The sequence below is a fragment of the Anomaloglossus baeobatrachus genome, chromosome 9 (genome assembly GCF_048569485.1).
Source record: "Anomaloglossus baeobatrachus isolate aAnoBae1 chromosome 9, aAnoBae1.hap1, whole genome shotgun sequence".
Lineage (NCBI taxonomy): Eukaryota > Metazoa > Chordata > Amphibia > Anura > Aromobatidae > Anomaloglossus > Anomaloglossus baeobatrachus.
The window spans coordinates 206621249-206644987 of NC_134361.1; the positions used below are offsets into that span (position 1 = coordinate 206621249).

The following is a 23739-nucleotide window of genomic DNA, read 5'->3' on the forward strand; positions in this document are numbered from 1 at the left end:
TATCCAAAGTACAAACCATACATTGTAAAAAAAGACAAAAACATTAAGAAATTTCAATTAGATTATCATCTTTCTGCGATGCCATGGCTTTGACAGGTTGTCACACAGTAAGGGACATGCACAACAGCAACCCACACACGGTTACTAAGAGCTGACCAGAAACCAGTCAATCCACCAAGGGTAGGACAAACACAACAGTGTACGGGACCATGTGGATGGAGAACGGACACCTAGGGGTGTAAACAGCCCAGTGAGGGAAGATTAGTACTTGACCTTTAGTTAACGTGTATAGGAGGAGAAGGTCAAATGCAAAGGCCAGAGACGCCTGGGTTGTAGCCCTGGTTCATTGGGTAGGTGGCAGATGGTGTTCTTTGGCTGCAAGACGTGAAGACGGCAGCCGGTGATGAAAGGTGTTCCGTGACATCCATCCTTCAAGATCAGAGCATCGCTGGCTGGTGGCACGGGGGCGGCACATTCGGGTGTCAATCGTGTCCCATGGGTCTCTGCTGATCCGGCTGCACATCACCAACACAGGAGTATTGCCAGTGCACGGCACCTTCTGGACTCATGAAGTAGTCAGTGAAGGATTCTCGCACCAACACACCCGAGTTTGATGGACGTCCAAAAACCATGTTGCTCACTGGATGTAATTCGGCCTGTTGTGTTTCCTCACCTTGCTGAGAGCTGTACTCTCTAACATAGTTGTGGAGAACACAACAGGCCTTTATCACAGTGTCAACGGTTTGGGTGTTTAACTGGATGGTTGTGTGTAGAATCCTCCACTGACTAGTCAGGATTCCGAAGGTGCACTCCACATATCTGCGTGCACGACTCAGCCTATAATTAAAAATCCTCCGCCGGGTATCCAGTCCCCTTCGTGGGTATGGGCGCAGCAGGTTTGGCAATAAAGGAAATGCCTCATCCGATACCATCACAAAGGGGACTGGATCTGTGGAGCCCGGCAAAGGTTGTGGGGCTGGGAGCGTTCCGCAATCCTGAAGAATTTGCAGTCCAATTTGTGATGTTCGCAACACCCGAGAATCCCCCGTACTGCCATAAGCACCGACATCGATGGCAATAAATTTGTAATGTGCATCAGCCACCGCCATGAGGACCACCGAAAAATACTTCTTATAATTAAAGAAGAGTGATCCTGATCGCGGTGGCTTCTGCACTCTTACATGTTTGCCATCGACCGCACCTATACAGTTGGGGAAGTTGGCCACAGTTTGAAAGCCCGCTGCAACCTGAAGCCAAGTCTCCTCGGTAGGGGAAGGCATCACCATGGGCTGCAATTTCTGCCAGATCACGACACATGTGCACCTCACAATTTCGGAGATGGTTGATTTACCAACCCGAAATTGAAGGTGCAGGGATGTGTAGCTCTCTCCTGTGGCCAGAAATCTGAAACATAAAAATATTAAATATTAGAAACACACACAGATATATAACAAACATTGTATGCTTTTCAAAATGGAATGGTCACATCATGTTAGATTTAAAAAACAAAAATAAAAGAATGATACTTTTTTGAAAATTACTTACCGCAAGGTGATGAGCAGCCGCTCCTCAGCAGACACAGATTTCCTTAATCTTGTGTTTTCATATTGTATATCTGACTTGAGCAAGGATAGCAGTCGGTCAAAGGCCGGTATCGTTAGGCGACAAAAAGAGGTAAATTTTTCTGGATAACTGCAAAATAATGGTAAAAAAAAAATAATGCAATTTCTAGCATTTAACAAATAAAAAAAGGTGTAAAGAAAGATAAAGGATACATATAGAGGTAGACACAGATAGGTCATACAGCTAGAAAGATATAATGATAGATAGATATAGACCGTAGAACCATGAGCCGATATAGACTCAGTGCCCACAGTCTAGACAACGAATCCGACCAACACAAGCAGAGCTACAAGCCCAGGGAGGACAGACTGTGCCAACACTGTGACCTGGAGGCCCTGGAGGATGAAACCCACCTCCTGCTACACTGCACCAAGTACTCAGCAGTGAGGGACACTCACTTCAGGAGACTCTCCCATCTCTTCCCGGATTTCAGCTCCATGAAGGAGGAAGAGAAAATATATATCCTGCTATATAGATAGATAGAGGGATAGATAGATAGATAGATAGATAGATAGATAGAGGGATAGATAGATAGATAGATAGATAGATAGAGGGATAGATAGATAGATAGATAGATAGATAGATAGAGGGATAGATAGATAGATAGATAGATAGATAGATAGATAGACAGATAGATAGATAGATAGATAGAGGGATAGATAGATAGAGGGATAGATAGATAGATAGATAAATAGATAGATAGAGGGATAGATAGATAGATAGATAGATAGATAGATAGATAGACAGATAGATAGATAGATAGAGGGATAGATAGATAGAGGGATAGATAGATAGATAGATAGAGAGATAGATAGATAGAGGGATAGATAGATAGATAGATAGAGGGATAGATAGATAGAGGGATAGATAGATAGAGGGATGTATAGATAGATAGATAGAGGGATAGATAGAGGGATGTATAGATAGATAGATAGAGGGATAGATAGATAGAGGGATGTATAGATAGATAGATAGAGGGATAGATAGATAGAGGGAGGGATAGATAGAGGGATAGATAGATAGAGGGATGTATAGATAGATAGATAGAGGGATAGATAGAGGGATAGATAGAGGGAGGGATAGATAGATAGAGGGATGTATAGATAGATAGATAGAGGGATAGATAGAGGGATGTATAGATAGATAGATAGAGGGATAGATAGATAGAGGGATGTATAGATAGATAGATAGATAGAGGGATAGATAGATAGAGGGAGGGATAGATAGAGGGATAGATAGATAGAGGGATGTATAGATAGATAGATAGAGGGATAGATAGATAGAGGGAGGGATAGATAGAGGGATAGATAGATAGAGGGATGTATAGATAGATAGATAGAGGGATAGATAGATAGAGGGAGGGATAGATAGAGGGATAGATAGATAGAGGGATGTATAGATAGATAGATAGAGGGATAGATAGATAGATAGATAGAGGGATAGATAGAGATATAGATAGATAGATAGATAGATAGAGATAGAGAAATAGATACATAAGGGCTAGATAGATAGATAAATGGATAGATTGATATTGAGATAGATGGATGGGTAAAGCGAGTGAGAGATACATAGTGATATAAAAATTAAGACATAAAAAAATAAAACTTTATTTACATATATTACATGTTTCACTTACCTTCTTAAATCTCTATAAAGAAGTCCAAAATGACCTTTTTCTTCACGTGTCATTAGTATGGGATGTATCCACATTTTTTTTCTTCTTTCTGCCTAAAAAAAAACAAAAAAAAAACACCTGTAAAAAAAAAAAATTTTTTTTATGTTTTAAAAAAAAAAAAAATATTAATAAATTACCTGTTGGCGACGACGACGTAGAAGACTGATCACAGTAACCAATAATAACTGGTAGTATGGCCTGTGTAGCCCCATTGTCATAGAATAGCCTGACATCGCAAAATAGGAGAATATACCCTCTGAGGTTAGAAAATGGAGAATCAGTGTCAGAGGAAGTGACATCATATCTTTTTTTTTTTTTTTTTTTTTAACCTTGCTTTATTGATTTTGGCAGTACAAACTGCAATGATCACCCTGCGGAAATTCCGCAGCAAATCCGCATCAAAAACCGCATCAAAACCGCATAAAAACGCAAAAAACCGCATGCGGATTTTGATGCGGTTTTCCGGCGGTTTTTTACCGCGGGTGCGGTAATCTTTGAGAGCATGCGGAATTTTCTCAAAGATATTTCATTTCCCAGTGCGCACAGAGCCTTAAAGTGACCCGAACCTGAGCCCACCATGCAGCATTCACTGCCCCCGCCCTGAGCCCACCATGCAGCATTCACTGCCCCCCGCCCTGAGCCCACCATGCAGCATTCACTGCCCCCCGCCCTGAGCCCACCATGCAGCATTCACTGCCCCTGAGTGGCCCTGTTCCTCAGTGTCTCCTCCTGTCACTGCCCCGAGTGGCCCTGTTCCTCAGTGTCTCCTCCTGTCACTGCCCCGAGTGGCCCTGTTCCTCAGTGTCTCCTCCTGTCACTGCCCCCTGAGTGGCCCTGTTCCTCAGTGTCTCCTCCTGTCACTGCCCCCGAGTGCACTTGTTCCTTAGTATCTCCTCCTGTCACTGCCTTACCTCCGTCCTCTCCCTGTTTATCTGGACAGCGGTGCGGTGCAGGGACCTCAGCTGCTCTTTGGTTACACTCAGCTCCGCGGCAGCCATCTTGTCGGATGAGGCGACGTCCCTCTTCAGTTCCCTCAACTCTTGGTCCAGTCCGGAGAGTCTGTGCCGAGCGCGGGAAACCTGTACATCCCGCTACAAAACACAGCAACGTATCAGCACACGCCGAAGGGGGCGCTCCGCCGCACCGCACACATGCTGAAGGGGGTGCTCCACTGCACCGTACACATGCTGAAGAGGGCGCTCCTCGGCACACATACAAGACTGAGGAGGCGCGGGGGGGGGTATGGGCAGATTATTAAGGGTATTCAGAGTGCGGGGGGAGTATGGGCAGGATTTCAGAGTGCGGGGGGAGTATGGGCAGGATTTCAGAGTGCGGGGGGGGGGTATGGGCAGGATTTCAGAGTGTCGGGGGTATGGGCAGGATTTCAGAGTGTCGGGGGTATGGGCAGGATTTCAGAGTGTCGGGGGTATGGGCAGGATTTCAGAGTGTCGGGGGTATGGGCAGGATTTCAGAGTGTCGGGGGTATGGGCAGGATTTCAGAGTGTCGGCGGTATGGGCAGGATTTCAGAGTGTCGGGGGTGTGGGCAGGATTTCAGGGTAAGGTCCCAGATTTCGGGGTGAGGGAGTATGGGCAGGATTTCAGGGTGCGGGGGGGGGGGTGTATTGGCAGGATTTCGGGGTGCAGGAGGGTATGGGCAGCATTTCGGGGTTCACCAGCTGGCAGTGAATACCGCACCTCGGCCTCCAGCTGGTGCAGCTCGGCCAGCAGCCTCTCCCGCTCTTCCTCAGCCTTCAGTAGCTGCTGGTCAGCCAGGCCTTGTATCTCCTCCATGGTGCGGAGCTTCTGGTTCAGCCGTTGGACCTGGTTTTCCAGTTGTCGCTCCGCTGCCTCGTGCTGTCGCTCCGCTGCCTCGTGCTGTCGCTCCGCTGCCTCGTGCTGTCGCTCCGCTGCCTCGTGCTGTCGCTGCTCCATCTGGATCTATGGAGAAGAGATCTAAGTCTTCCTCCATTCCTGTGCACAATGCGTCTCACCAGTTTCCACATCTCTACATGACATACTGCTGGATACTGGTATTACGCACAGCTGAGGTTTTGTTACATTTGCATCCAGTCTCCCCTGTGACATAATGCACTGACACATTGTAACGTGTTAGACATTATTGCACAGCAGTTTGTGGCTGGCAGCAGAGCAGTGGTGAGAAGCTGCGTGCGGACTCCGTCTCTGTGCTCACCCTGGCGTCTGCCGCCTTGGTACACGCCTTCTTATAGTCCTCGGGGGCCTGGCGGGCACGCTCCTGGAGGGCAGAGACCTCCTTTTGCAGCCTCTGGTGCCGCTCCTCTGCCTCCTTCTTGTCCTCTTCTGATTTCCGCAGGATCTGACCGATCTGTCTCTGCAGCTCCAGAAGATTCTGCCCCAAGACATCAGATGGACCCGAACATCTGCCAAAAACCAAATGTAGAAATTACACGGGTCCCACGTGTGCCATACACATCCAGTGTCCATTGTAGCATCGGCCCCCCATGTGTAACATGAGGGCGCTGTTGTGTCTACACATATACGGCTCCTCCACGTCTGGAGAAAACATTGTAATGAAATGTCCAATAATCCAGGGCCTCTTCAGCCCGGGACAGGAGAGGCGAGGCGACGGCCGGTGCCCCCAGCCCGGGACAGGAGCGCGCGGCGGCAAATTTTTAGGCCACGCCCCCTAACCACACCCATTTCACAGTCACGCCCATATCCACTCCCCATCCACACCCATTCAGCATGGACACGCAGGCAGCCGGCGGGCCTCCAGCATGGACACGCAGGCAGCCGGCGGGCCTCCAGCATGGACACGCAGGCAGCCGGCGGGCCTCCAGCATGGACACGCAGGCAGCCGGCGGGCCTCCAGCATGGACACGCAGGCAGCCGGCGGGCCTCCAGCATGGACACGCAGGCAGCCGGCGGGCCTCCAGCATGGACACGCAGGCAGCCGGCGGGCCTCCAGCATGGACACGCAGGCAGCCGGCGGGCCTCCAGCATGGACACGCAGGCAGCCACAGTGAGGCGGCCGGTCGCCCGCACAGTGAGGCGGCCGGTCGCCTTCACAGACAGGCGGCGGGGGGCGCGGGCCGACCGCACAGAGAGGCGGTTGTCCGCCCGAACAGAGAGGCGGCCGGCCGCACGCACAGAGGAGTGGCCGGCCGCCCGCATAATGTGGCGGCCGGCCGCCCGCACAGACAGGCGGCCGGCCGCACGCACAGACAGGCGGCCGGCCGCACGCACAGACAGGCGGCCAGCCGCACGCACAGAGAAGCGGCCGGCCGCACGCACAGACAGGCGGCCAGCCGCACGCACAGAGAAGCGGCCGGCCGCACGCACAGACAGGCGGCCGGCCGCACGCACAGACAGGCGGCCGGCCGACCGCACAGAGAGGCTCCGGCCGGGGGTGGGGGGGGGGGGGGGGAGGGAGGGAAATCAGCGCTGGGGAGATTCAGTTTACATACCAGCAGCAGCACAGCGCTCCTCTCTGTTATGCCACGTCTACTAGGATGGTAGGAGGGAAAAGCAGTGAGGCGGGGAGAGAGTGGGTGGGCGGATCCCGGGAGACGGCCGTCCCGCCCGTGGCAACGGGACAAACAATGTAAAGCGTGAAAGTCCCGCTGTATCCGGGACGGTTGGGAGGTATGTGTTCAGAATTTACACCTACTGTCAATTCTATAAGTAGGCACTGAATAATTACAGCCAAAGCTTTCAAACCTCAGGTTCTGAATGTTTTTGATTAGAACGGTACATACCTGCAAAACTTATGGCTAAGAATGTCTTTAGTGGAATTTTTTTTTTCAAGATGATAAATGTTCACACTTCTCTTGACAATATTACACTAAAATCTTGAGAAATAGAAGATCCAATGTATAATTGACCCAGTAACATGTCACAACATGAATTTTTTTGTCTATTTTAACTTGCAAGTTAAGCAGGAAAAAGCGCACTGCTACATATGCAAAGTTTCTAAAGCCTGACTACAATGTGAAAACAGTGTAAGATGAGCACATTGAAATGCCCGACATGAAAACATAATACATCTGGATATTATCATCTTCATTAACCCCTAGAGAGTTGGTGCTAACACAAATAGACTATTTGTTACATATGTATCATATCCACGTATATACAATTTTATCCAAGCTTTAAGGCTCCACTTGTGGTCTGCCTCTAAGGCTACTTTCACACATCCGGTTTGAGCACTGCGGCTCAATCCGGCTGTGAAACCTATGGAACGGATGTGGCGAAAACACCGCATCCTTTGCATAAGTTTTTACATGCGGCCCGTCCATTTTTTTCCGGTTGCGGCACGCTACTGAGCATGCGCAGTAGAAGAAACCGCATGCGGCGGCCGGATGCGGTTTTTTCCGCATCGCGCCGCATCCGGCATCCAGAGGCATGCATTGAAAATGCGCCGCAGCGGCCGGATGCGGCGCGATGCGGTTTTTTTGCCGGAGCAAAAAACGTTGCAGGCAACGTTCCATCCGGCCGTGGCATCGGCTAAATCTGCCGCATGCGGCAAAAACCGGACCGAACGCAGGCCCATGCGGCACAATACAGCACTAATGTAAGTCTATGCAAAAAAACCCGCAACCGGCGGCAAAAAAAACGGTTGCGGTTTTTCTGCAGAGTGCCGTATTGTGCCGCAGTGCAAAAACCGGATGTGTGAAAGTAGCCTAAGTAAAAAGAAGTTAAGACAGGCTTTTCCAAAAAACTGTCATGTGCAAATGCTCTCACAGTTAAAGTGGTCTCCTCATTTCCACATCGGCGGCGAGCTGAGTGAGAGGAAACCAAAGTACCCAGAGCAAACCCATACAATCACAGGGAGAACATGCAAATTCCTTGCAGATGTTGTCCTTGGGGGGATTTGAACCCAAGAATCACTGAGCCACCATGCCACCCAAATATCAGTACTTTTCACACCATTACTGCAGGAGCTCGGCAAAGCCAACAGCCGAGCTCCCGTAGTAACAGCCAGGGATGGCGTGTGGCCCTCTAGATGCTGCAATGGATAGTGATCATGGCATTTAGAAGCTTGTGGGAGAGGGCTCCTATTCTGACCTCCATTGGCCACTCCCGTGACTAAATCATGGGGAGCCAATGGTTGTCATGGCACCCAGAGGTCAAACAATTACCTCCTGGTATTGTGGTATGATGGTCTGTTAGGCCGGATTACAATTGTAGGCATTCTGTCTGTGTAATGATAGGTCTCAAGAATTGCAATACATGTCTATTGCAGTACATGAAGATGCATACAGCTGCACACTAAAAAGCCAACAATGCATAAAGGAATTCTGGTATTTCATTACTGCTATAGGAATATATGAAAAAAGAGATATTTGGTTTATGAATTGGCCAATGCATGTAAGCCCGGTCACCACGGCAAGGTATATCTCTGTAAACTAAATCCAAACGCTCCCTCCCTTCTGAGCCCCACAATGTGCCTAAACCACAGGTAGCATCCACATGTTTGGCTTTTCTATAGTAAGGAAAGCCCATTACATTTACAAGGTGCAGGTCTCTTGAAGCTGAAGCTGGACACAATATTCTGGGCACTACAAGATTTCCATTTTCACAACAGCAACATCCATTGCTGCTTTTTTCTGGAAAACACCCATGTGTTCCATGTTTCAAAATCTTCTCTACACCGGTAGATGAATTCCCAGAAGGGTGTAATTTCCAATTTGGGGTCACTTGAAGGTGGTTTCTGCTGTTTTGGCACTTAGGGTCTTTGTATATGGCGGCCAAAAACCATACTAGGAAACTCTGTGCTCCAAAAGTCAAATAGTGCTCCTTCCCTCCCAAGTCTCGCCATGTGGCCAAATGGTACTGCACAGCCACATATGTGGTATACTCACTTTCACAAGAATTTGTGTAATAATTATACAGACTCTTTCATCTATTTAACTTTGTGAAAATGTAAAATATGGGGCTAAAATTACATTTTAGTGGTAAAAATGTAATTATTTTTTCTTCACCGCTCAATGGTATAACATTTTGTGACACACCTGTGATGTCAAATTGAAAACGGCACCCATAAATAAATTAATTGAGGGGTCCAGTTTCTAAGATGGGGTTACGTGCGATTTCTGCTGTTCTGGCACCTCAGGGGCTCTGCTAATATGATATGGTACTCGCAAAGCAATCCAGCCAAATCTGCACTCCGATATGGTGCGCCTTTCCTTCTATGCTGTGCACTGTGCCTGAAAAGTAGTTTCTGATCACATATGGGATACTGCTGTAGTCAGGAGAAATTGTGTAACATATTTTATGGTACTTTTTCTCCTGTTACCCTTGAAAAATATTTTTTTTTCCCTTCAGCATCAGTTTTGTTGAAAACAAAATGTAATATATCATTTATACTGCCCAATATCATAAAATTCAGTGAAACACCAATGGGTTCAAGATGCTCACCACCCCCCTAGAAAAAAATCTTAAGGGGTGTGGTTTCCAAAAATGTGTCACATTTGGGGGGTTTCTGCTGTTTTGAAACCTTGGCTGCTCTGCAAACGAGGCATGTGTTACGTCCCCACAGGAGTCCGCTCCAGCGACTTCTGCTTCGATCACCAGGCAATACCGTGTTCTTGTCATGGATAGGGCTGGTGATGGGAGAGGAGTTGATGCCAGCGGCGCTGGTGGGCACAGGCTCCGCTCATCCACTGGGCTGGGTTTCCTTGGGATCTGCAGTAGCACTGGCTGACTGTAAGTGGTGTGTGTCTTCCAGCTGAAGTTACCATCATTCAGCTACAACCAATGGGAAGACACCACACCCTTTGTATTTGCCATCCTGTCTGCTGACCACTGCCAGAGATAGTTCTGTATTTCTGGTTCCTGTCCTGCCCTGTTCTGTTTAGTAATTCTGGTGTTCTGACTTCTGCTTGTTTCCTGACTACCCTCCTGCATGCTGTTTATGTACCTTGCTGCCCGATCCAGATTTGACCTCTGCTTTGTTTTCTGATTACGTCCTTGCCTGCGTGATTCTGTCCCTGTTTTGCATTTCCCGGTTTGACCCTGCCTGACTACTACTATCATCGAACTGCAGCCTTCCACAGGTAGTGATCACCTTGGGCCCTATGTAATTCCAAATCCCTGTATAGGGGTTAAAGGGTTTCAGGGTTCTAGGGGTCCTGCTTGGTGAGTGGCTTCCCTCTAGCTTGTCCATTACAGCCTGTCTGAGTCTGTGGATCCAAGCAGGTGTTACAATATGGCATTCATAATCTATCCCAGGCAATATTGCACTCCAAAAATCAAATGTTGCTCTTTCCTTTCTGAGCCCTGCTGTGCATCCAAACAATAGTTTTCCACCACATATGGGATATCGACGTACTGTAGAGAAATTGCAGAACAAATTGTATGGTGTAATTTCTCCTGTTAATATTGTGAAAATGCAAACTTTGGAACAAAAATAAAATTTTTATTGGAAAAAAGTGATTTTTTATTTTCATGGCTTAACATAAAATTCTATGAAGCACTTGGGGGTTCAAGGTGCTCACCACACATCTATATTAATTTCATGAGGAGTCTAGTTTCCAAAATGGGGTCACTTGTGGGGGATTTACACTCTTTAGGCACATCAGGGGCTCTCCAAATGCAACATGGCATCCGCTAAGGGTACATGCACACAATCAGGACTCGCTGTATCCTCGACTCAGCGGGTCCTGACCTGTGGGGCCACAAAACTACTTCACAGGAGAACGCAGTAGACCGCAGCTGCTTGTACCCACAATCAGGGTTCGGTGCGCTGCGGTCTCTCGCTTGTGTTCTCCCTATGGAGGACACTTGTGCTTTCACAGCAAACAATTTACATGCTGCAGCTTAGAAAGTTGCACCGCAGGTCAGTGTTTACTGCGGGAAAAACAACAAGCACAGTGGGCATGAGAGTTCTAGAAATCCCATCCACTATGCTTGTACTTTACAGTGCAGCATTTCGGATGCAGCTGAAGCATGCTGTATCCAAAATGCTGTGAACACTGATCGTGTGCACTTACCCTGACGATTCCAGATAATTTTGCATTCCAAAAATCAAATGGTGCTCCTTCGTTTCTCTGCTGTGCACCCAAACAGTAGTTTTCCATCACATATTGGCATATGTGACGTCCTGGACTAGCCAGGTAGTCACAGACATAACATACACACCCCCACCCTAGGCAGTTACAACAGTCAGACAAAAAAACCCTTGATGCCTCCCTCCAGGGTCTGATGTCCACACCAGGTGGGGCGGAGCCAGGTGGTTGGCCCCACCCACCAAGGAGTTCACAGGCCTGGAGGCGGGAAAAGCAGTAGATCAGTTTAGAAGGTGAAAGTGAGAGGACACAAACTGCAAGTGTCTGGGTAGGAGCCCAGGCACTGACAGCAAGGTTGGCAGATGGTGGTGGCCATCTGCAGGAGTTAGCGGAACTCTGCAGAACCGTAGGACTGGGGTTGGGCGGTGGCCCACCGGTACCGAACCGGGGTAGCGGAGTGAAGTTAAGCACACAGGCAGGGCCATCGGACCCCGACTAGGCTTGGAGCCGCCGACAACGGTCAAATCCGAGTGTGACCGGAACCCCAGGGGTTTCCTAACAACCAAGTCCTGACAGAAGGCAACAGTCCACACCGTGAGGATATACAGCCACCGCCACAGGCTAGAGATCCAAGGGCCAGCGCCTGCGGGCAAAAGGGCTCCTACGGTACCTATACGCTGGGGAGCGGACTACCGTTGGGAAACCATCAGAGTCAACACAGTTTACACAGGTGCAGGGAAAAACAGCCACCATCAGCCGTCTGGGGAGAGCACAACAACACTGCAGCCGGCTGCGGGACCCGTCCATCCGGCCATTTGGTTTACCAGAGACTTTGTGACTTTCTGTCTGAGTGAGTACACCAGTGCTGCCTGGCACTGTGCCGCGCTGTCCCTTCAACCCTGTGCCCCAGCCATCCAGCCTCCCCGTTACATCACCGGGCCCCGGGAGCACCGACCCCTACCCACGGAGGGGACAACATCCTAGCTGCTCTCTACCATCTCTCCCAGGATTCCCGTCACCAGCAGCGGTGGTGCCATCATCACCACGTCCCGTGGGTGGCATCACGAAATATCTCCCCAAACCAATCATCCCTTTTCACTCATGGGTGAGGAGCACTCGAGCCACCGAGCAGCAGCAGTAGAAGCCCCGTCCCCGAGCGTGGCGAGCGCGTCCTCTCCGCCCGCGACACATACTCAGAAGAAATTGCACAACACATTGTATGGTGCAGTTTCCCCTGTTACCCTTTTGAAAATGCAAAATTTGGAACTAAGACAACATTTTTGTTGTAAAAAAGTGATTTTTTTTTTTCACATCTCAACATTATAACATGGTATAATCGCCTGGGTGTTCAAAGTGCTCACCACACATCTGGATACATTCCTTGATGGGTCTAGTGTCCAAAATGGGGTCACTTGTGGTGGAGCTCCACTGATTAGGCACATCAGGCACTCTGCAAACATGACATGGTGTCGCTAACGATTCCAGCCAATTTTGCATTTCAAAAGTTGAATGGTGCTCCTTCCCTTCTGGGCCCTGATGTGCATCCAAACTAGTGTTTTTTTTTAGAAAAAATGCAGATCAAATTGTATGGTGCAATTTTTCCTGTTACTATTGTGAAAATGTAAAATTTGAGGCTAAAATAACATTTTTGTGGTCAAAAGTTAAATTTTCATTTTTTAATTTCATATTGTTTTTGCTCCTGTGAAGCACATACAGGATTCATAAACTTCCTGAATGTAGTTTTGAGCAGTTTGAGGGTTGCAGTTTATAGAATGGTGTCACGTTGGGGTATTGTCTGTCGCAAAGGCCCCTCAAAGTCACTTCAAATGTGATGTGGTCCCTAAAAATGTGGTTTTATAAATTTTGTTGGAAAAATGAGAAATTGCTGATAAACTTTGAACCCTTCTACCTTCCTAGCAAAAAAATTCTGTTTCAAAAATGGTGCTGATGTAAAGTAGACAAGTGGGAAATGTTATGTATTAACTATTTTGTGTGGTATAGCTATCTGGTTTAGGCCATAAAAATTCAAAGTTTGAATAACCACTGGGACCTGTTGAAGCTTTCCAGGATTATTATTGTACTTCATAAAATAACACTAGTCTGATTTAAAAAAAATGAGACTTGGTCGCTAATGTACTAAGTGGCTTCGTTGTCAAGGGGTTAACCTGATCGGTAAACACTGTATAGAAAAATCTAAATTCCAGAAATGCAATTTTTTGGGCCACCACAAAAAAATGTAAAAGTGATCAAAGTGTATTAGTGCCAAAATAGTGTCAATAAATACATCAACTTTCCACGCAACAAACAAACCCTCATACAGCTCCATTGAGTGAAAAAATGAAAATATGGCTCTCAGAAAATGGCGATACAAGGGATTTTTTCAACAAATTTGTTCATTTTTTTTTTCACCACTATGTATTGCTGTAATCATACTGAATTGGAAAATCACATTGCCAGGTCATTTTTACTGAACATTTCTTCCCCCCCATTTTCTTGTACTCTGCATTGTAAAATGGATAGTGTTATTCAAATGTACATCACAATTAAAAAACAAGTCTTTATATGGCTAAGTGAAATTAAAAAATTTAAGTTATGGCTTTTGGATAAAGTGGAGGAAAACATGAAAACATAAAAAAGCGAAAATTGCCATGTCAGGAAGGGGTTAATTTAATAGGAACTAATAATGGGCGAGTGTGCTTGGCACTCGATTAAGCATCGGGGTGCTCGGGTACTCGCAGTGCGCAGCTGGGTTTCACGGGTGCTTGGATGTTTCGTCTGTGAGGCAATGAACACAAACCACAGGCTTGCTTCACTGCATGATGCGAGTAGGCACCCAAGTGAGAGCCACTTGCTTTGGGGTACGGTAGGAACCTCCAGCTGTGACCACAAATAAACTGAGTGACGTCACCGCTCATCGCTGCGGCTCAGTCAGACTCTGACTGAAGCCACAGTCTGCGGACATGTTCTGTCCCAGCACGCTGTGCCTTCAGTATGTAGCAGAGCCGGAATCATTGTGGGACCTTTTGTGGATTATGTCGGAACTGGATGTTTGAGGATAATAAAGGGGTGAAAGAGGGTGTTTATTTGTATTTCATTTCAAATAAAGTATTTTTTCGGTGTTTGTGTTTATTTCTTTTCACTTACAGAATAGTAATGGGGGGCTCATAGAAGCCTCCCATTATTAATATAGGGTTTAGTGGCAGCTGTATGTTGTCATTACTCCCTTATTACCCTGATTGCCACTGCACCAGGGCAATCACGATGAGCTGGGTAAAGTGCCAGAATTGTCACTTCTAATGGATGTGAGAATTCAGGGTGGCTGCAGGCTGCTAAATTAAGGCTGGAGGGGGGCTCAAACAGCATGGGCCTCCCCAGCCTAAGAATAAAAGCCCCCAACTGCCAATCATGGCTGGTTATCAAAATTGTGGGGGGGACCACTCGCCACTTTTAAAAATTGTAATAAGTTTTAAAAAAAGCTGCATAGGAGTCCCTCTTACTTTGATATGCAGCCAAGAGCAGCACACGGCTGGGGGATGGAGACTGCAGCTGTATGCTTTATCTGTGCTGGATATCATAGTATGGGGAGACCCTACACCAATTTTTTATTTATTTATATTATCACCAGTATAGGGACACACACAGCATCTGTGATTCCAGTCAGACACGCTGTCACACAGGGTGGGGGCGCGGTCTGACTGCAACGAGTCACAGATGCTGAGACTGCCGGTGAGCGAGGGATGCAGTGCATATGCATGAGGATAATGAGCTGCCCCGGAAGTAGTGTTACAGCCGTGAGGAGACTGATAAGTATAATGCACCTGCTTTATTTTTATTTTCTTTCTTTTTCCTTTATTTTTTAGCTTTAATTACCTGGGTGGCCAGATCTGGATAGTTACCTGGAGTTCCCTGAAACCTCGGGGCCCAAGGATCAGTGCACGTGTACTAGATAATTCTTGCGGATCTGGACTATTACAGTCCGGGTTCGCCCATCACTAATAGTAATATATTTTGTATGATCTCAACCATTAATTAGCTTGCTTTGACCTCAATCCAAGTCAGGTGTAGAACATTTCAGAACTTGAAAATGTTTCCTTGAAGCTAAATGTGCTTTATTGTTTCTGAATCTTAAAACAAATGTAATCTCTATATATATAGAAAGCAGAATCTGTGTGTTGTAGCCTGTGGTAGCCCGTTCAACACAAAACAGTTTTCATCCGATTTGAGTGAATTTTGCATGGCCCATCTTTAACCCCAGACTAAAAATACTGAAAATATTGAGTGAACAGTGCACTAAGGCTATGTTCACACACTGCGTTTTTTACCTGCGTTTTGGGTCCGTTTTTGCTGCAGAAATTTCTTGAGAAATTCTTGTAACCTTTCTGCAGACATTCCCCAGCAAAACCTATGGCAAAAAAAATTAGCTGTGCACACACTGCGTTTTTTTCTTAAGAAAATTCTTTCAGTAGATTTTCTTAAGAAAAAGAATGAGCATGTCACTTCTTTTCTGCAGCTAACTGCGTTTTTTCCCATAGATAATTGGCACAATAACGCAGGGAGCAACCAGCGGTAAAAACGCACCAAAAACGGACCGAAAACGCACCAAAAACGCACCGAAAACGCGGCAAAAACGCAGGTGCGTTTTTGGTGCGTTTTTTAACACAGGTGCACTCTTAAGAAATTTCTTAAGAAAAATCATTTTTCTAGTGTGAACATAGCCTAAAAGTGCACAAGTGCTCTTTACCTGAGTCGAGCAGCTCAGACGGTCTGATGGGCTCAACTCGAGTAACGAGTATAATGGAAGTCAATAATTCGGCAGGTCAGCTCCCCCCACTTACAGCCAGACATAAACAAAGCATTTCTGGGCTACCAGATCGGGTATTGAGCAGTAGTGAGCATGCCCACTCATCATTAACTGCAAACATTAAAACTCAAAACCTCCCCACTTTCATGAGATTTAGTCCCCAAAATTAGGCTCTATACAAATAAAGGAGTAAATGGTTTTCAATGCAAAACCATAGTTTTTGCCCAAAAGGGTCTTAAACAATTAAAGCCATGGTGCCAAAAGAGTTGCTCTTAAAGGGGCAGAAACCATATAGTCGCTAAGCTGGGGCAACCTGATAATTCGCTCTAAAGTCTGCAATTATAGCAATAACTATCAACAATCAGTGCAAAAGTAACTGGGACCTCATTTATCAGAATTGCCTCACAGTAAGATCATTCTAGTTGCCTAAAGCCACTGCCGAAGTAAATGGGGCCTCATTTATGAGATTGCCTCACAGTAAGATGTTCTGGTTCCCTATAGCCACTACAAAAGTAACTGGGGCCTCATTTATGAGTATTACCTCACAATAAGATCATTCTGGTTCCCTATAGCCACTGCAGAAGTAACTGGAGCCTTATTTATAAGAATTGCTTCAAAGCAAGATCATTCTAGTCTCCTATAACCACTGCAGAAGTAAATGGGGCCTCATTTATGAGTATTTCCTCACAATAAGATCATCCTGGTTCCCTATAGCCACTATAGAAGTAACTGGGGCCTCATTTATGAGAATTGCCTCGCAGTAAGATCGTTCTGGTTTTCTATAGCCACTGTAGAAGTAACTGGGGCCTCATTTATGAGTATTGCCTCACAGTAAGATCGTTCTGGTTCCCTATAGCCACTGCAGAAGTAACTGGGGCCTCATTTATGAGAATTGCCTCACAGTAAGATCGTTCTGGTTCCCTATAGCCACTGCAGAAGTAACTGGGGCCTCATTTATGAGAATTGCCTCACAGTAAGATCGTTCTGGTTCCCTATAGCCACTGCAGAAGTAACTGGGGCCTCATTTATGAGAATTTCCTCAAAGTAAGATCGTTCTGGTGGCCTATAGCCACTGCAGAAGTAACTGGGCCCTCATTTATGAGTATTGCCTCACAATAAGATCATCCTGGTTCCCTATAGCTACTGCAGAAGTAACTGGGGCCTCATTTATGAGAATTGCCTCACAGTAAGATCGTTCTGGTTGCCTATAGCCACTGCAAAAGTAACTGTGGTCTCATTTATGAAAATTGCCTCAAAGCATGATCGTTCTGGTTGCCTATAGCAAAAAGAGTGCAGCTTTCATAATGAAGCTGCTGAGGTAAAGTGAAAGCTGAGTTCTGATTGGTTGCTATGGACAACTAGAACAGTCTGACTGAGGCAGATTTCATAACTGATATTTTACATACGTCAGGACATATTTTGTGGTTTAGATATTTAGATTCACCTATTAGATCTCTGATCAGTGTGAGAAGATTACTAAGGGTCATAAGACTGTTTTCTCCCTCTTCTTTTTTGTGTTATGTTATGTGAAAGGAGAGTACATTTTAATGTTTGATAAAAATGTGTTCAAAAACTAGTTGTTGTTCACCTCAGTATTACAACAAATTTGTAAAAAGAAGCAAGTGGCCTGAGGCAATCGTCCCCCCATCCTCCTCCATTTCATAAAGAGCCTCGCCTGTGTCAGAATGAAGTGGAGGCGCTGGGACCAGAAGAGGGTCAGAAATAATATGTTCAGATCCGGCATAATGAAGTATATCGCGAATTAGCAGAATACCAGGGCTTCGCTCGCTGAAAACGATATGTGACATTATTGATAATGCTTATAAGATAATAATAATAAGATAATAAGATTACATTTTCAATTTCAACCTGAAGAAGACCTCCTCAGGGTTAAAAATGTTTTTTTTTCAGCTATTCTTTTATTAGTTTGGCGTTAACAATAGCTTAAACCAGCCCAATTCTCCATTCTTCCACTTCATTTTATCCACCCCTTATTGCTGTATTTTGAATGACACCGTCCATTTTATGATGGATGTACTGGAAAGCAGAAAAATCATCCTAAGTGCGGCGAAATAGCAAAAAAACCCCTGTAATTTAAATAATGCACTGCCTCCAAAGCATCATGCAATTCACTCCTTCACTGCTGGCAGAATAGACCATTTCCAAGTAAGCTCCAGCAGGCTGGGAAAGTTCAGTGCAGGGTAACCAGTATCAGTAGCTCAACAAGTTCTAGATTTATCAATGAACCCTTTTTATAGATACCTAGGTACTGATTCTTATAGAGGAGGCAGAAGTGTTAGAAATGGCTACATTACACCCAAGGTTGTTTGTTCCAAAGAGAAAAAAAAAAAGTTTTCTAAGCTGCCTCAGTATGGCGACCTCCGCAACATTATTAGAATCCAGAAGTGTGTGAGAAATAGCATTTACTGACAAATCTTTCATTTCTGCAAAAATCTAGAAAAGAATAATGTTTAATAATACATCATAACAACAATAACAAGGCTGCAACTGGCACTCACTGATGAAACTGATGAGCAGCTTCATTAATAGTCACTCACATTAGTGACAACTTCTGGTGGTTAATAGATTATGGGATTTGATAGCCACTCAATAGCCATACCACAGTGCTATTGTTTTATGACCTCTGCAATCAATCAATTAAAGGGAATCTATTGATTCAGTCACTGGTCATTGGGACCCAATAACAGTAAATTATAAATGGATACAGTATGTATATATACTGTATATATATTATACAAACATACAAACACCATATGTATTTATTCTTTATATGTAGTATATACAAGTATATTCTTGCAAATGGATACAATGTATGTACAGTTACACACACATATATATATATATATATACATACATACATATGTATATATAATATTATACACACACTAAATGTATATAAAAGTATATACATGCAAAATTATATAATGTGTACACACACACACACACACACACACACAGACACAAATATAAAGCCACACCATGGGTATATATACAGTATATGTACATGCAAAGATATGCAATGTATATATGTGGCGCCCCTGAGGCTTCCGTCGCCACAGGTCATTGCACCCCATCTGCGGTGTGATGCCCCATTCTGGGAGAGGAAGAGAGTGAACTCCGGTCCCCTGGTAAATTCACACTACACCCATTGCTGGGGACACACAGGACCAGGGAAAGTGGCAGGCAACCCTCCCATGCTGCATGCTGAGAGGGGCTGTAAGACCCATCCCTGCTCCCATAGGGTGGTAGCTTAGCAACTGGGGAGGTGGGAGGAGACCAGAGAGCAGATAGAGAAAGGAAGGTCAAGTTAGTTTCAGTTTACCTCAGGGAGTGAAAGAAGCAGCATGTAGTTGGAGGAGAAGAACGAGAGAAAGGAGGGAGGAGGAGGCCTGCTGAGGCAGGCAAGGAGGAGAAAGAAGAGAAGGAAAGAAAGGGTCGCAGGGCCGCGGGTAGTCCTGTAGGTACCACGAGCTGTCCTTGTTGGGTACCGAAGCCGAGGGCCCAGAGGCGCTACGAGTAGCTGCAGGCTGCGGTGGCCTGGTCCACAGTGACATCGGTGGAGTGATTAGCTGCGACAGGGGACGGTCCCTAGAGACTGGAGGAGTGAAAAGACAATCTCCAAACAGTAAAAACCGAGGCCCAGGGACGTTGTAAGCACCCAGGGCCAGAACCCAGAGCAGCCCTTCAGAAAAGGGGTAATCAGCCGACAGGTGACCCCCCAGCCTGGAGGCTGTAATGGAGGCCAAGCCAAGTCCATCTAACTAAGGCAAGGCTAGTGAAGACAGCAGAGAAAGAGACACTAAGAGAGAGGGTACCGGATTTCACACTCTGAATCACCCAGAAGACGGAGGTCCCTGACAGCGGTTCCAGCAGTCCAAGGGTTCTGCCTGCCCTGACAAGAACTGTGAGTAAAAGAACTTGAACTGCACCTCTGAAGTTGCCTCAGTTATTTCATCTGCATAGACATTTACAAGCACCAACCGTGCCCCGGACATTGCTCCACCTGTGGGGAGCAGTACTACCATTGCTGCCATAATATCATCCCGGAGGCCTCACACAGCAGCGGCGGCTTATTAGCCGCATACCACAGGTGGCGTCACGACCACAAACTTTAACTTAAGCCACTTATTCTACTGACACCCACCAGGGCCACGGAGCCGGGCCCAGCCACCACTGACTACCACCGGACTAGTCCGGCCCGGCACCGAGTGTCCCATAGCCCTGGGGTGGGCGAGTCAACTTTTGGCGTCACGAACAGGATTTCGTGCCCGGTCTAACCGGGTACTGTGCGCCTGAAGAACCGTGTGACAGACTGTGTACTTTACTGAGAAACCGCCGCCATTAGCGCAGCTGAGAGCGGGAAGAAGGGGGGCGTGAAAGAAGAAAGGGCGCGAAGAGAAGCCCCGCCCCCTTGTCCAAGAAAAGCGCGCGAAGCGGTGCCCACCATAGAAAGCGGAAGAAAAGGAAGCGGCGACCAAATAAGCTGGCCGGCTGGCAGAAAAAGCTTAAACGCCCGACCAACAGATAAAGAAAATGTACCTTATCGCAGCGAAGGTGATGCAGCAGATCCGGCAAGCGACGCGCGGAGCAGCGACCGCCAGAACACCGGAGATGCAACTGAGGGGTGAGTCATTTAATGCCCCTGCCGGCGCGAGAGCCCCAACCCCCGCTGCCATGCCCGTGGTCCCTGGAGAGACGCCCGACACGGCGACGCCGATCCGGGCCGCAGCTACGCCAGGTGCGGCCCGCCAAGATCTCACCGCAGCAGCGACTCCAACCCAGGCCGCCGCCATGCCAGGCGCGGCCCGCCAAGACAAGGAGGCAGCCCCAGAAGAGCCAGAGTGGCGCCGTATGGCTGGTAACCCCCTGCAAGCCAGCAGCCTCGCGCCAGCCAGTAACCCTATGCAAGCCAGCAGCACTACCTCAGAGCAGGCCCAGGCCGCAGCATCTTGCAGCAGGCCTGCTACAGCCACGCAGGAGACGCAGACTGTGCTGACCGCTGTCTACCTGCTGCCAGGTGGGGAGCCGGAGAAGAATCCCTACAAGTAAAGATGAAGAGATGCTGAACTGTAGATAGCCCTTGTCTGCCCCTCATTCTTTTCGAAGACGACACACCTTTCCTGCTGTGTTTTGCCCCTTATTCTTTTTGAAGACGTCACCCACCATGTTATGTGCTACCGGGCCACTGAACTGGAATGTGGGCCCCGGTGGAAGTGTATGTGGCATGTCATACCAGGCCACTGGACTTAGTGGCTGGTATGTTGTTTATGTGTCCTATGTAACCAGGCCATTGGACTTAATGGCTGGTTGATTATGTCATTTTGTTTGATTGAAAGAAACGAACTGCCGGGCTACTGGACTTGTTGTAGCCAAAAATGTAATTAGTTGCACCTGTTGTGCCCCCAACCAGAATTATGGGGGATTTGCCAAACCGTGCAATGGACTGGAAGTGCACACTTAGAGTTTTCTTTATAAGAAGTTCGCAACGTTCACTGATATGTGCCTCCCATAAAGGGAAGAAATGTTTTATTGTTTTATGTATTGCATACAAAAATGTTTTTGCAGTTTCTCCACATGTTTTTGTTGTTTTTCAGCCCGAGGACGTGCTGGGATTTGCTGTGGGGGAGTGTGGCGCCCCTGAGGCTTCCGTCGCCACAGGTCATTGCACCCCATCTGCGGTGTGATGCCCCATTCTGGGAGAGGAAGAGAGTGAACTCCGGTCCCCTGGTAAATTCACACTACACCCATTGCTGGGGACACACAGGACCAGGGAAAGTGGCAGGCAACCCTCCCATGCTGCATGCTGAGAGGGGCTGTAAGACCCATCCCTGCTCCCATAGGGTGGTAGCTTAGCAACTGGGGAGGTGGGAGGAGACCAGAGAGCAGATAGAGAAAGGAAGGTCAAGTTAGTTTCAGTTTACCTCAGGGAGTGAAAGAAGCAGCATGTAGTTGGAGGAGAAGAACGAGAGAAAGGAGGGAGGAGGAGGCCTGCTGAGGCAGGCAAGGAGGAGAAAGAAGAGAAGGAAAGAAAGGGTCGCAGGGCCGCGGGTAGTCCTGTAGGTACCACGAGCTGTCCTTGTTGGGTACCGAAGCCGAGGGCCCAGAGGCGCTACGAGTAGCTGCAGGCTGCGGTGGCCTGGTCCACAGTGACATCGGTGGAGTGATTAGCTGCGACAGGGGACGGTCCCTAGAGACTGGAGGAGTGAAAAGACAATCTCCAAACAGTAAAAACCGAGGCCCAGGGACGTTGTAAGCACCCAGGGCCAGAACCCAGAGCAGCCCTTCAGAAAAGGGGTAATCAGCCGACAGGTGACCCCCCAGCCTGGAGGCTGTAATGGAGGCCAAGCCAAGTCCATCTAACTAAGGCAAGGCTAGTGAAGACAGCAGAGAAAGAGACACTAAGAGAGAGGGTACCGGATTTCACACTCTGAATCACCCAGAAGACGGAGGTCCCTGACAGCGGTTCCAGCAGTCCAAGGGTTCTGCCTGCCCTGACAAGAACTGTGAGTAAAAGAACTTGAACTGCACCTCTGAAGTTGCCTCAGTTATTTCATCTGCATAGACATTTACAAGCACCAACCGTGCCCCGGGCATTGCTCCACCTGTGGGGAGCAGTACTACCATTGCTGCCATAATATCATCCCGGAGGCCTCACACAGCAGCGGCGGCTTATTAGCCGCATACCACAGGTGGCGTCACGACCACAAACTTTAACTTAAGCCACTTATTCTACTGACACCCACCAGGGCCACGGAGCCGGGCCCAGCCACCACTGACTACCACCGGACTAGTCCGGCCCGGCACCGAGTGTCCCATAGCCCTGGGGTGGGCGAGTCATATACATGCAAAATTAATATATACAAATGGTAGCGTGATATATATATATATATATATATATATATATATATATATATATATGCACACATACATACTAGGTTACTATTTGCTGCATGTAAACTCAATAAGTGAGCCATGAGAGGAACAATCCGACTACTCACAATGATGTAACTAAATGAAATCTGCATAGGCACCCTTGTCCAAATGCGTCAGAGCCAGGTCCCTGTGTGGGGGAGGGGGGGCATTCCAGACACATCTCCTATCCAGAGTGCAGTTTTTGTCCCCTTATTGATCGCTTTCATCCAGGGAGTTACTTTTTCCTCCTCTTCTTCTTCAGCTTCACCAATAGGGAGGTGATGCTGCTGCTCCAGTTGCTGTGCATAGGCTGAGCACACAGCATCTTGGAGGGGAGTCACTGGGCCAGTTAGTGCAGGGTCTCAGGCAGGCTCTAAGACATCAGGGGATTCCTCTGTGTGTGCAAAGTGTTCTTGGTGCCGAGTTTCTCCTTGTGCTCAGGATGCAGCTCTGCAAGGGACGTTTGCATAAGAGAGAATAAGTTGTACTCAAAATTGGAAAAGTGTGTATTTGCCGTTCAGGAACCTCCGTTTTTGGGTTGCATAATTTCGGTTTCTGGTTTTAGGATAGATCCCACTGAATTGTAGCTAAATTGAAGTGGAACTGTCCTGAGAACCTTAAAGCTCTGAAATGTTTTTGGGTTTTTCAAATTATTACAGGAAGTTTATTAAGAATTTCTCTGCCATAGCAAGATCCCTGACTGACATGACTAAAAAAA

The 23739-nt window shown here is 47.2% G+C and overlaps 1 protein-coding gene across 1 annotated transcript; it reads right to left on the reverse strand.

Moving 5' to 3' along the window:
* Positions 1 to 8: 8 nt before the first annotated feature.
* Positions 9 to 23346, reverse strand: LOC142251873 (uncharacterized). Its single transcript, XM_075324922.1, has 8 exons — positions 23261 to 23346; positions 5491 to 5698; positions 4995 to 5237; positions 4210 to 4389; positions 3436 to 3552; positions 3260 to 3351; positions 1546 to 1692; positions 9 to 1404 (listed from the first exon to the last, which is right to left on the reverse strand). Exons 1-8 carry the CDS (start codon positions 23344 to 23346, stop codon positions 483 to 485), a joined length of 1995 nt encoding a protein of 664 aa, XP_075181037.1. The 3' UTR covers positions 9 to 482.
* Positions 23347 to 23739: the final 393 nt, after the last annotated feature.